At 38.5% G+C, this 13397-nt stretch overlaps 4 protein-coding genes across 10 annotated transcripts in view; 3 read left to right on the top strand and 1 right to left on the bottom strand.

Moving 5' to 3' along the window:
• The window catches only part of LOC105569457 (cyclin-dependent kinases regulatory subunit), a 38652-nt gene extending 36233 nt beyond the window's left edge, over window positions 1-2419 (top strand). For all 5 annotated transcript variants that reach the window (XM_012025948.1, XM_012025945.1, XM_012025946.1 and 2 more), the window contains exons 2-5: window positions 616-725; window positions 1227-1354; window positions 1456-1593; window positions 1795-2419. In XM_012025948.1, the coding sequence (XP_011881338.1) occupies window positions 667-725; window positions 1227-1354; window positions 1456-1562 (294 nt within the window). In that variant the 5' untranslated portion in view covers window positions 616-666 and the 3' untranslated portion in view covers window positions 1563-1593; window positions 1795-2419. The remainder of the gene's footprint in view (window positions 1-615; window positions 726-1226; window positions 1355-1455; window positions 1594-1794) is intronic.
• Window positions 2420-2492: 73 nt separating this feature from the next.
• On the top strand, window positions 2493-7629 carry LOC105569458 (tetratricopeptide repeat protein 25). Of its 3 annotated transcripts, none has more exons than XM_012025951.1 (5): window positions 2493-2745; window positions 2837-3068; window positions 3380-3533; window positions 5668-5959; window positions 6173-7629. In XM_012025951.1, the coding sequence occupies exons 3-5, from the start codon at window positions 3393-3395 to the stop codon at window positions 6277-6279; spliced, it is 540 nt and encodes a 179-aa protein (XP_011881341.1). In that variant the 5' UTR covers window positions 2493-2745; window positions 2837-3068; window positions 3380-3392; the 3' UTR covers window positions 6280-7629. The 3 variants fall into 3 exon arrangements, with proteins under 3 accessions (XP_011881341.1, XP_011881340.1, XP_011881339.1); XM_012025950.1 differs by having other exon boundaries at window positions 3370-3533; XM_012025949.1 differs by lacking the exons at window positions 2493-2745; window positions 2837-3068; window positions 3380-3533 and adding an exon at window positions 4890-5077.
• Window positions 7630-7680: 51 nt separating this feature from the next.
• On the top strand, window positions 7681-11427 carry LOC105569459 (hydroxysteroid dehydrogenase-like protein 2). The gene is made up of 8 exons (XM_012025952.1): window positions 7681-8071; window positions 8687-8850; window positions 9148-9361; window positions 9510-9715; window positions 9950-10147; window positions 10402-10590; window positions 10673-10801; window positions 10939-11427. The coding sequence occupies exons 1-8, from the start codon at window positions 8058-8060 to the stop codon at window positions 11049-11051; spliced, it is 1227 nt and encodes a 408-aa protein (XP_011881342.1). The 5' UTR covers window positions 7681-8057; the 3' UTR covers window positions 11052-11427.
• On the bottom strand, window positions 11368-13309 carry LOC105569509 (S-adenosylmethionine mitochondrial carrier protein homolog; the record flags this gene model as incomplete). The annotated part of the gene is made up of 6 exons (XM_012026024.1): window positions 11368-11611; window positions 11728-11866; window positions 11970-12210; window positions 12466-12575; window positions 12662-12818; window positions 13205-13309. Coding segments are annotated over 6 exons (870 nt in total), but the record flags the coding sequence as incomplete, so codon positions are not given.
• Between the last annotated feature and the right edge of the window lie 88 nt (window positions 13310-13397).

The following is a 13397-nucleotide window of genomic DNA, read 5'->3' as shown; positions in this document are numbered from 1 at the left end:
CTTGAGACGGTCTTGAACATAAGATCTGACCAGAAATATCAACCTAAAGACGCTTTAACGTTTGTAATATTGCTATGAAATGTTAATATCTTTGAAATCCTTTTATATTCCGCATTTAGCAATTGCCATCCTTGTATTTAGGCCAATCTTGATTGATCAAACTGTTATAAATTGAATTACTACCAACAGAATTTCTTTCAGTTGTAAGAAAGCGATTTGCTTTGTAGAAACTGGCCGGTATTCATAGTCGGATCTTATGTTCAAGACCGTCTTGAACTTATCTAAAGATACTGTATGGAACATTTCATTGGCTACGGAGTATCTAAAGATGATCCGACTATGAATACCGACCTTAGTTTTCCTTTTCTTAAAGCCCGATCTGCAATGTGCTCTTTGCGTCTAGAAAAATTCTATTTTATAGCCATTAAACACGTTTATCAAATTTGTACGAGTGGATGAACTGTATATTATCTATTGCGTAATCGACAAAATGTTTAAGCGTATCGATTCGCCTGATATGTTTAAAATCGAATGTTTCTCGTTGCGAAAAACACATTGCAGATTGGACTTGGAGCCTTAGGGCTAGCTGAGACTATTTTTATTTTTATTTTTTAGACTGTTTAATTTTGGACTATTTGTTGGTCGCTTATTTTATCTGCAAGCAAAATGCCAGTAGATCAGATTCAGTATTCCGAAAAGTACAGTGATGATAGATACGAATACCGGTAAGTTTCTATTATGTGTGTGTGTCTAATGTATATATCTGATAATGAACGAGTTGCGCAAAGTTTATCTTTGCATTCTTTTAAATACTACTAAGTTAGACTGTTGTTTGCGTAAAATATATCATCTAACAATCTTTTCTCTAAATTTACATTAAAACTCTGACCCGTACTCTGAATCCTCTGTTAAAAGCGCCTCTAAAAGTGGCTTGTAGCCAGTCAGAAGTCTTATTAGTCACTTTTAGAGACTTTTTATTGATGAAAGAGGGTTCGGAACATGGGCCTTTGAAACTACACTGATTTTGCGTAAAACTAATATGTAAATATAGAGATTTGAATAAAAATGAAAGATTAATTATAAAGAGATGTGATTAAAGAATATGTAAGAGTAATACTCAAAGTAATTTTCAAGAATACGTTTTTAATACACGAAACATGTTAATTTCGTTAAATCTAGCGCAAACTAAGTTAAAGTCGCATAATTTAACCCGAGTTAAATTACAGGCATGTGATACTGCCGAGTGATATAGCCAGACACGTTCCAAAGACTCATCTCATGACGGAAAGTGAGTGGAGAAATTTGGGCGTCCAACAGAGTCCTGGATGGGTTCACTATATGATGCATGGACCAGGTACAAATTGACAAATGAAAGATTATCAGCGAGATATTGCATGTATACGAATCATAATTAACGTCATTTATCAACACGCTCTAAAATCTTTTTTTTTCCAGAACCGCATGTTTTATTATTCCGCAGAATGAGACCTGATATCGTAACTATATCTAGATGCGCTGCTTTACAGAAAGAGCAGGCTATACAGTCGGTTTACACCATGTGAATCCTATATGATGATTGAGTATGAGAGCAATGTGAGTGCAAATGAGATGAATGTTGATGCGACAGTGTATTCTACTACGTTTTCTATTTACTAGCAAAAGAAATCGGTATAGTAGCGTAAGAAATGCTTTTATTGTTCCTGTCTGTTTCATATTTAAAATATCTTAATATATTTGCCTTCTTAAAATAAACACCTTTTGGGGAAACGTCTATGATTTGTGAAAATATTGCAGCATTTTTTTGGTACATTTGGAAAAGCGAGCAGCGACCTTTTCCTCCTTACATCCCCAACATTTGTTCAAGAAGAGGATTACGAATTTCATGTATACCACATGATGCAAGCAAAAGGACTTCAATTGAGAAAGAAAAACAGCTGGTTGAAGATGGAAGAACAATTAGAAGAGAATAATTTTGAATAGGACAATTCGATTAGCTATAAATATATTGATAACTTTGTTACTATTGAAAGATTACGTGATCTGACATACTCTGCGTTTAAAATTTTTATCACTGTATTTCCTTACTTTGTAATTCCGCCGTTTATATCGCATGTCTCTCTGTGCGGCACGCGATGAATAATTGCGAGTCCGTTTATGCATCAGCTGAAGTTTTTGTACTTTGATTAATATAATGAAACATTCTTTCTAAGTAGAGTTGTGTCACGCATCGTCTCGTTCGAGTTAATAGTAATATTTAGTGTAGTTGTCTATATCTTTATATTAGATTTCGAAGCGTTGTAACATTTGCTCATAGAATCATGCAAATTTCCATAATTAAGAAAACTAAGCGTAGATTAACAACTATTTCGAATGTATCAAACCTAAAGTACATGCGGATTTAATAAAATTTTTATAACTAGATTTTATTTTTACTCGTGAAGAGTCGCGCGCGTTTTCGACAGAAAATTCTCCACGCATCATTACGGTGTAAGATACAAAAGTCTGAAAAGATTTACGCGAAATTTACAGGCGCGTGGCTGTCCAGGACACGCGGATTATTTTCTCCGAGCTGCGGCAAGGTAATACGAAGAATCGGTCAATATGCAGATCGCGTGCGTTTCTTTCGCTAAATGACACAGATAATCAGGCAAGGACAATAGCGATGGATTGATAGAGAACATTCACGAAAGCATGCGAGCCATTTAATGGCTTTTCCGTGAGCAATCGGAGATGCAGCGTTTAGTGGTGGGTATAAAATAAGAATTGTCGTTATTCCCTTTTCTTATTATCCCTTTCTCCGACTCCTTTATTGATTATTTCTTAATATTGCGGGTAGGGAGACAGTGCAAAAAGTACGGATGGAAATGTTTTCGTTGTACAAGTTATGAATTTAAGCCGGGCAGCTGCCCGATTGGAACGATGGCTGTTGTGCACTCTGCCGCGGTGTAGTGGCCCATCGATGTCTGCGTGTCTCCGTGTCAAATTAATTAAAAGAGGAGAAATGGAATATTGTCAATCACAAGTCGAATATCTCTTCATAATTCTCAATTATGTATAAGCACATCACAGTGAGTACCTACACATATTGCCTATTGCGTTTTCCGCCAAAGTGTAAATTCAAATCGAAAATATCTATTTCTATGAGTAAAACCTAAGTACATTTTTAGTTTGCTAAATTTTGAATTGAATTAAAAATCTTGAATTTCCTTTTCAGTTAACATGATTTTGTTAACATTAGTTTACATCGATTGCTTTGTCATTTTTATTTTGACAAATGATTTTCAGAAAGCGATTTTTTACTTTGAACCCGGTGTTTGCTTAAATACTGTATTAATACTTATCGATTGAATGATTTTAACATTGAAACAGACTGTTGTAGATATCGGGACGATATGGTACATCATCCGAAAGGAAAATCAGCGGTACGGGAAAGGCGGAGTTCTCTTTTCATTCAAAACGCGCTTTTAGTAAATGAAGCAACCGTTCATGTGAAAAATGGAAGCTATAATAAAGCCATATTTCTGTACAATCAAGTAAGTTTTAAGTTTATAATTAGAAAGCTTTTTAATAAAATACATCGACATGTCGTGAAAGAATGTACAAGTCCGATAGACTTTTTAAAAAATTTAAAAGTACGTGACAAGAGATATCAAAGGTATTGCGCAGCGTTTTGCAAAGAAAATTATTTTTTACTTAAGTAGAATGCAGCTCAATATATTTTTTTTGTATCTTGGCCACGGAAAAGAATAAGAACTGCAAGGTAGAAATATAGAAGGCCAGTCGTAAAGCCATTCCGATGTGTCAAGATCGAAGAACGAAGCTGTAGCGAAACAAGAATTTCGAGAGCATATGTGTTCTAACAAGAAACATTGATATTATTGTTAATTTCTTTTACGTTACGATCTAACAAGTTAGTTAAATATTGTTCTGCGACAGTAATTAAGTGCGATGAAAGAAAACGAATGCGTGAATTGTTAGTTTGTATTTATATAAGATCGATATAAGGCGCGCGATTCGCGGGACAATTTCTTTAAAACAAAGAGACGGACGAAAATGCTTATGAAGAGTGCGTTTACTCTAAAAAGGATCTGCAAGATCATAGGATATCTTTTCCTCACTTTCAAAGTGAGTAAATAAAAAAAAGATGCGTTAAACTTTGGCGACTTATCCCAAGAGCGTTCTGTGTACGCAACACACAGGATGTTCTTGTTTTCGGAATCGCGAGGGTAGATAGTAGATATTTATCACATTTGACTTGTGCCGGCGTTGTTACTCGTTTCTAAGGAAACGGGCCACCTTTCGAGGTGTCTGCAACCACACGTATCTTGGCACGTAGGCGAAGATCATCCGCTCGCGATTCCTACGCAAGGATTTCTACAGAGTTACGCGCGAAGTAGAAACGGCTGAAGGAGGGAATACGAGAGTATCTTTTGTAAAGCAGTTTGCTATAAATTCCTCTCGTTTTAACATTGTAACACAGCATCGGATAAAAAATCGTTAAGCTCGACGGTTGAAGATGAGCGACGTGTCGGAGACCGTCGCCGAGGACGCGACGCCCGCGAACGAGGTCGAGCATCACGTTATGGACATCCTGAATCCCAGCTTGCATCAAGGCCTGCTGCAGAGCTACGTGCTCGCGGAGGCTGGCCCCGATCCGAAGCAGGACCCCGAGGAGTTCGAGGAGCCGAGCAAAGAGGGGCACTCGGGTAAATATTCAACGAGTGGCGGCAACGCCCGCCACGACAGAGGGAAGAAGGGCAATAACGATAAGAAGGAAAGGGAGAGGTCCGCCACCGCTATCGAGTCGGAGATGAGGATACAGAAGTCGAGAAGAAAGTGACGCCAGCACGACGGCGAGGCCCGTCGGCAGGAAGAGGTGTACACCGACAAGGACCGCGCGGCCGCCGTAAACATGGGCACCACGGACATAAAGCAGTCTCTGAAGATGAAGCAACGCCAGGATCGCAGCAAGAGCCTGCAGATTCCGGAGGAGACCGAGCCCGGCGCGTTGCTGACCCTCGGCCTACGCGAGATGCGCTTCGGCGACGTTAATGTCGCTATCAACTGCATCAATAAGGTTTCCAGGCGCCCGCCTCGTTGAACAGTCTCTCTCTCTTAATTCTTTGCAGACGCAATCGATACGAGTGATTTATGCCTTCCGTGCATGGCCGTGCATGCGAGTATAAGCAAACGTGACCCTACGTAATAAGCAACCGGCTAAATCGAGCGGAACAGTTTGTATATGTCTTAAGATTGAAACGAACGTAATAATTGCGGAGATTTTCGTCTTGTCCATGAAGCGCAAGATCTTTCTGCTATCTGTTGCAGCATTGCAATATGACAAAAAGATTGTTGCGCTGTAACTGGCGATAAATGACAGCTATATAAGTGACAATAATACAAAGGTGTTAATGGATTTATATTTGAGATATGTAACAAAGTACCTATATTTTAGATTTTTATACGTGTAAATTATATAAATCACAAGGATACATGAAATATTTCAAACGGGATAAAAATAACCGGATGAAAATATATTCAGAACTGACGTGCATTTAAAAATATATAAAAAGAAGGATTCAACTTTTTTCATCATTATTTAACAAATGATCATCACTTCTTTGTTTTAATAATTCAATGAAGATATATAAAAATTTCTTCCGCCAGGCAGTGGAGATGAATCCGAATGACAAGAACGCCTTAATAGCGCGAAGCAAATGCCATCTTCTACTGGGTGATCCGCAAAAGGCCCTGGACGACGCTGAAGCGGCGTTGCGGCTAAACCCGAAGGATTCCAGCAAGTCCAAAGCGGTGTACTGCAAGGCGGAGGCTCTTTATCATCTTGGCGACTTCGAAATGAGCTTAGTGTTTTATTACCGCGGGATGAGGATTCGTCCGGAATTCGGCGAATTTCGTCTTGGTGTTCAAAAAGCAAAGGACGCAATACAGAATATATTACGTAAGAATTAATAGATTCGTTATTTGTCGGACGTATTAATTGCCTGTCGATTGAAACATTTTTCCAAGTTTCCTGAAATACAAGCCTTCTGTCCGATAAGTCGTTTAATACGTCCGGCAAACTCGTCGCGCGATAAATGTGACATCGTTTTCGGATAACTTTAGTTCATTTGCTAAGTTGATTAAAAATTTATTTAATGTATAAATCTTATAGTTTTTAGTGGCTTATGTGTGGCAGCCTGTAACACAGAAAGTATTCAACTTTCGAAAACAATCTTAGTGATTTCCTCAATCCTAATATTAAATGACAATGTAACATAAGATAATATAACATAAAAAAGAAATGTACGCGGTGTGAAATGAATTTTGTCAAGATCAATGGTTCTCGCGATTTATTCATTCTTTAAACTATTAAGGACCAGTTTCACAAACTTATCTGTCTCTTCTTAGGTAATAAGATAGAAAAAAATAGAGGGAGTTGACTGAACTCTTGTTAACGTTTGTGAAACTGGCTGTAATTCAACAACGTCTATTGGTTCGTCGTGGCCGTATCGGCTACCGTTTATCAGGTGCCGGGCGCCATAATTAGAAGAAGAAGAAGTAAGATTTAAGAAACTGACCAATCACAATCGAGTACTCTCCTCACATTTAACTATGAGGAGCTGTACTTAATTGAGATAATATTATTCCAGGATATATGCATATGTACGTATTTCGCTGTTAAAAAAGAGTATATCATTACTTATGTTATGTTTAAAACATTTTAAGTTTATAAATTACGATTCATTTGTTTCAATGGAAAAGTTTAGCATATCACAAGTTTTTACAACTACGTACATTATAAGAAATAAAATTATCTAAAGGGTATATCATTTTTTCGACGTAGCATTTCTTACTATTTCAAATTTCGCGCTCCAGTATAGGTCACACCAATATGGCGCTTACTGTTCCCCCCCTTACGTCAGGTTAGACAGGCCGAGGGGAAATAGCCCCATCCCGTTATTCTTTCCTCCATGATTCTGACATCTAATTTATGTTAATGTAATTTTAAAATTCACAGCACAATTTTGAAAAATAGGCGTAGCATAGACGCGCACAAAGTGGAGACTTAATCGATAGTGTCATAAAATGCGTAACAAAATAGTTTCAAAAGTGAAAATGGGCGTAAGGGCGCGCAAAACAGTCTCCTGAAACGGTGTCAAGTAAAACGCTGCGGCCTCCGCTTTCAGGTTTCTCTCTGCTTAAAATGTCATTAGCTGCACGGTCGGCATTGCAAATCCGAGGCGTCGGAGTGCTCTTTTGCATTCGAGTGAACGAGAGAGGAAAATGAGATAGAGAAGGAGCAAGAGCACTCCGACGCCTCGAATTTGCAATGCCGGACGCAGTCCATTGTAGAACATCGCGTTAAATAATGCATCATGCGACACGGAACGCGTCCTGTGTAGTCAGATCCTATTGAACCGACTTCCTTCGTTCCAATACGGCGCGCTCAACTGCTCTCCCCCCCCCCCCCTTCCGTCCACCGCCAAGTCCCGCGCTCTGCTACACTGTGCGTTCCGCGGAAAAATTCACTTTGCAGCTGGTTAAAATTCGTGAATCCGATTGGCGTATGCTCCTAGGTTGATCCAAGATCGAGAGAATACGCCAATCGGATTCACGAATTTCACACAGTTGCAGGCGGCTCTTTACCGCTGAGCGCAGCCACTCACAGACTCTCGTGTGATTGACCTGCGAACTTCTCGGTACTTCTCGCAGACTTCTATGTAATTGTGCAGAAGTTCGTGGTTTATGCTCCCTCCCATATTTCGCTCCTCCGTGATCGGGGACATTCTCCTCTCTCTCTCTCGTCTCGCCGAATGCCTGTTAATTATAAAACGCACTTTGGAGCGATTATCTAAACTATCTAAAGATATGTGATGTACTTTGAACCTGCCGAGTGGGGATTGACTTCGAAGCGGCCGCAACGAAGACAACTGTGACATTTCTCCCGTTTCCCTCCGACCGATCTGCGGTGTCTGTTTTCGGTTTTCGCCTGACCCCACGTATCGACGTTGACACCTGATACGCCGCGCATTACCAGGAGGACAAAACGCCGCGAGATGATTAACACCGGGTAAGCGGTGCTTTTTGAAGTGGTGAATTTGTTGACCGCGATCTTACATGACTTGGCGTATTTTTATCCCCGACACTGGGGGATAGTGCGAACATGTGTGTACGCGCGATTGCAATCTACGTGGACTTGCTTCCATGATATGCGCGAGTGAAAAAAAAAAATTACAATAAGAATGCGGAGCACGGTTTTAACCTAGACTCGTCGCTCCGCTGCTCATTTGAGATGCGGCCTTCGAGATTAAAATGTTAATTTGTATAAGTGCCACTTTCCATAAACTTTGCATAATTCCAGGGCACGTGGAAAGTAAAACGTCAAAAGTAAGACCCGCGCACGATAAACGTGAACGATATGTAAATGCGTCAAGTGTAATTGTCTACACGACGTTTACAGTAAGCGTTTATGTACAATGTATCACTAAATATTGTGTATCATTTATCAGAAATTATATAGATCTCGCAACAGTTCCTTATAAGTTTCAATTTTTATAGGATAAAAATAATTGAAATAATTTTGATAAATAATATACAACATTTCGTAATACACTGTACATAAATGCCTGCTGTAAACGTCGTGTCGTAGAAACGAGCGACACTAATTGTAACCAATGTTTGACAGGAAGTTGGCTGGTCGCACTATTTTTATTACCGGTGCCTCAAGAGGTATCGGGAAGAGTATAGCGCTGAAGGCTGCGAAAGATGGTGCAAATATCGTTATCGCTGCAAAAACCGCCGAGCCGCATCCCAAGTTACCAGGCACCATTTATACGGCGGCTACCGAAAGTAATTGTCGATTGATTTCTCAGCAGATCAAACATTTTTACAGTCTCTGAAATGTCGGTGTCAAGACCAATAAAAATGACATTTGATGCAAATGGAAATAGAACACGAATATTCTATGCACGGCATATTTAGTCTAGTAATAATTCTTTTCTTTATTGAAGCAAGTCTTTCGTCAAGTTGATTAAAACGAAAGTTAACCGAGTTAATCTTTGGACTTTTCCTTCCAGTTGAATCTATTAGATCTATCGTTGCCTTCCAAATTTGGAGGTCTGTGTTGAAAATATATATATTTTTTAGTCGAAGCAGCCGGCGGCCAAGCTCTACCTTGCATCGTGGACGTACGGGACGAGAAGCAGGTGATTAACGCGGTGGAAAGTGCTGTCGCCAAATTCGGTGGTATAGACGTAGTTGTGAACAATGCGAGTGCCATTTCTTTGACGGGCACCGTCGCGACCGATATGAAGAGATACGATCTAATGAATCAGATCAACGCCCGGGGAACTTTTCTCGTGTAGGTTTCGTTCTTCCTGCGAGCTCTCGATAGTCAGCATTCAGTTTATATGTAATCAATCATGTGTAATTGATTAGGGAAGCGTGAAGTCGTCGCACGTTCTTGAAGTTCGCGCTGCAATTTACCGAGCGACAAAATTGTGTTGCAGGTCGAAAGTCTGTGTACCGTATCTCAAGAAAAGCGCGAATCCACATATAGTTAACATAAGTCCGCCGTTGAGTATGAAACCGATATGGTTTCAAAATCATGTCGCATACACCATGGCTAAGTACGGAATGTCCATGTGCGTTCTCGGTATGGCGGAAGAATTCAAGCCTGACGGTATCGCAGTCAACGCTGTTTGGCCTAGGACAGGTACATTTTATCGCATTGTTTCATCTTACTAGACTATTAGTAAGGAAATACGATTTAAAAAAAATAGTACAATGAACGATATTGTCGATTATTTTAGATACGGTAATTTTTGATATAACGCGAAAGCGAAATGCAATTTCTTTTCTTGCGCCACTTGTAAGTTGCATTTCATTGGATAATACTGTGTTCTATATTCATGCAAAATGTATTCTACACAAGTTATTTTGTTTTTAGCCATACATACTGCTGCAATGGACATGCTGTCGGGTTCGGACTCGAGCAACGTCTGTCGAAAACCTGAAATTATGAGCGATGCTGTTTACGCGTTGATCTGTAAAGACAGCAAATCTATTACTGGTCAATTTTTGATTGACGAAGATATATTAAAGAACGAAGGCATTGCTGACTTTACAGACTACGCGTGTAATCCAGGTAATGTTAGATTTATTTGTATTTTAAAAAGAAGAAAACACTATTACCATTTATCTTGCAGAAATCTATAGCATTTATAAGAAAAATAAATCCATTACAATGACGATTAAATTACAACTTTTTATCTTTACTAAAATTGTTTTTTTTAAGTATAAAATACATTTTACAAAATCTTTATAAAAATGTATATAAATTTTGCTAGTGAGTTTAATTGTTAAATACTTCTTTATTAATATTTCTAATCTGTTATTTAGCAAACAAGGATAAATTAATGATGGACTTCTTTCTGGAAGATACGTCTACTCAAGGAGATACTTCTAGTCCTGATAAAGCACGTAGTGAAGAAACTGGACAGATGGCACGTATATTTAATGCCATCAATGCTAATTTAAGTAGCGAATTGGTCAGTAGGACTGGTGCAATATTTCAATTCAACGTGAAAGGTAATTTCGTTTTGTTGAGATTAAATTCTGTTACAATAACGCAAGAAATGGGAGAATACCTTTTATACATGTTTATTTTTAGGGAAAGAGTCTGGTGTATGGTTCGTCGACCTGAAAAATGGAAAAGGTGCTACTGGCAAAGGAGAACCGAGCCAGCCAGCAGATGCAATTCTTACAATGGATTCAGATAATTTCTTTGCTATGTTTTCAGGTAGATGTAGATCTCGTCACTTTCTCCCACTTGTTATATCACTAATCGTGTATATAAATTATACAAATCCTTGTATTATTAACGTAATTTACATTGATGTTATTATAATTCTTTTAAATTTGTTTTTTTGTCGACAGGCAAGCTAAAGCCGGCTTCTGCATTTATGACAGGCAAATTAAACATCAGCGGAAATATGCAGAAAGCAATGAAGTTAGAGAAGTTAATGAGTAGTTTAAAATCCAAACTGTAAATACCAATGATTGAAATACCATATATCCTGCAGCATATATTTTTATATAATACACGAGTCTCTTTTCTTAAATATACGTATCTTGTATGTACACTCTTTCTCTTTGGTAGAAAAGTGCGCGTAAATAGAAAAATATTGTGATCTAAATTTACTATATTAGTATCGTACTTTTTCATTGATGATTGTTTCTAGGAAACAAAACGTTTAAAATTGTGTATAATACATAATTTTTTATAAAAATAAAACGATTATATAGGCAAAGAGAATATAAAGTTTGTACTTTTATAAGGTAGGTGCATACAAAAACTATACGTATATTGTAATCATCGGGAAGGTTTTATACAAGACAAATAAACATTTTATACATGTAACAAAATACTAAAAAGTAACTACTGACTTACAAGTGTCACTTTTTTCGCATAAGAACAAGTACGATTGTATTTTATTTCAGCATTGGAAATATGGTATGCGTGAGTACTTTTGCTTCTTCGTAAATTCCAAAGAAAATAAAACCTCCTAATGTAATCCACATTACTCTTGGCCCAAAACCAGCGAACAGTCTGTTGATAGCGAAACGTTCAGTAAAATTTTATATTATAATGATATATGTAATTGTTGAAATAAAAAAGATTTTCGAAATTATCAGTTTCAGGCAGAGAGAGTTGCCGATACTTGCCCATAAAAACCGTTTTGCAGATACACACCATGAAGTACATTTAATATCTTTAATTCCGATGAAAGCAACGTCCTATTTGCCAGCATTATTCTCGTTTTCGCAACGTCTAACGGAGTGGTAACAGCTGCAGAGATGCCTCCTGAAATTAAGTAGCGCATGTAGGTGCAAACATTAAACAGTGACCTCTGTTTATGCGAAACTATCTTGCTTCCATTTTAGCAACGTCAAAATAGTACAAGAACCTGCAATTGCCCCGCAGATTGCGCTTTCCACAGGATATATTTCTCTTCCGATGTAGAAGCTGTAGCTCCTTTTCAGATACTCCCACAATGGAAACTGTACAACGCTGAACGGCGTGTCTCGTAACACCGTGCTCCAATATCCACGATACAACAATCTCAGTCCGAGCGATTTTTTGTCCTGTATCTGTGCCTGTCTCCTCTGTTTCATAACTTCCACTGGAACTCGTATTAAACATGCTACCTTTGCATACAAAACGACAATTGTTACTTTGTTTCTAGTAATTTGACGCTAAAACGGAGGAACTTGCCGCATTATAAAAGAAGTGCGAGGAAAACTCGTAAGAAAGACATTGCCTTGTACATCAGTTTGATAAATCGAAAGTTCTTCACACAGTCAAAGTACCGCAAGTACAATTATTTAACGTAGATTGAATATCGCTTAACTGTTTGATTAATTCATTTGTCGCAAGAGAGATAACAATTATCAAAGTAGCACCATTTCCGCCGTCGCCGCCGCTCCCATGTGAAGTGGGGTGTAATAATCTGCAGAAATCCTAGGTCGCACTACAGTCTTGATCTCCTCGTACGTTAGAAAAAATAGCGCGGCTGGAATAGAAAATGCGTCGAATAACATACAATGATAAATTTCAGGATTCCCGATACATGGTCTCGCAAATATATCTGCGTATTACCTGTCGGCGCCGAACCGACTATGACTGGACAGATCCCTTTGTAAAGGCCGGCGAAGCCTCCCGTCTTTAGAAATCCCTCTGCACTCTGCAGCCGAGTCTTCAGCGTGTCCAGTGGAAACAACGCGATGTCCACGAACGTCCCCGCGGCACCTCCTGCCTATGTAAGCGTCATTACATACAAAAATATTCCATTATCTTTTATCAACACTGGTTCAGGTCTCACCAACATTGTTTTACTTTAAGCTTAGCTTACCTCGTTCTTTGTCTCTTTTTAACTGTCACTTTAAAAAGAGTGAATTAAACTAAGACTAAAGTTAAACGACGTTTGGTGAAACTGGGCCTTAGGTCCGGTTTCACCAACGTTGTTTAACTTTAAGCTTAGCTTACTTGGTTTTTGTCTCTTTTCAACTGTTACTTTAGAAAGAGACAAACGTGAATTAAACCAAGACTAAAGTTAAACGACGTTTGGTGAAACCGGGCCTTAGTCGTGATATAAAACGAGAAAGCTTTTTTTTTATGTGAAATTTCAATGGAAGAACAGACTACGATGTGTCTCGTTAATAAACATCTGGAAATTGACAATTGCGCGAACAGCTCTAGATAAGCTCTTCTTTCAACTTCAATCGCACTGTGCAATCGGCAATAATGTTACTCATGTCATGATGATTCAAAATTATCATGTTCAGGTATCAAAATGCGTGACGTTACGCGCGCAATCACGCGTTGCAATTCACTC

Source organism: Vollenhovia emeryi, unplaced genomic scaffold (genome assembly GCF_000949405.1).
Source record: "Vollenhovia emeryi isolate VEMERY1.0 unplaced genomic scaffold, V.emery_V1.0 DF939124.1, whole genome shotgun sequence".
Lineage (NCBI taxonomy): Eukaryota > Metazoa > Arthropoda > Insecta > Hymenoptera > Formicidae > Vollenhovia > Vollenhovia emeryi.
This window is presented reverse-complemented; position numbering and strand designations above follow the sequence as displayed.

Bases quoted from the DNA above. Each gene is read 5' to 3' on its own strand.
- LOC105569458 (XM_012025949.1), top strand. From the start codon at position 4,913: ATGGGCACCACGGACATAAAGCAGTCTCTGAAGATGAAGCAACGCCAG. The intron at 5,078-5,667 runs GTTTCCAGGCGC...TTCTTCCGCCAG, and splicing joins CTATCAACTGCATCAATAAG to GCAGTGGAGATGAATCCGAA. The intron at 5,960-6,172 runs GTAAGAATTAAT...TAAATCTTATAG, and splicing joins CGCAATACAGAATATATTAC to TTTTTAGTGGCTTATGTGTG.
- LOC105569459 (XM_012025952.1), top strand. The intron at 9,362-9,509 runs GTAGGTTTCGTT...ATTGTGTTGCAG, and splicing joins GCCCGGGGAACTTTTCTCGT to GTCGAAAGTCTGTGTACCGT. The intron at 9,716-9,949 runs GTACATTTTATC...TTTTGTTTTTAG, and splicing joins CGCTGTTTGGCCTAGGACAG to CCATACATACTGCTGCAATG.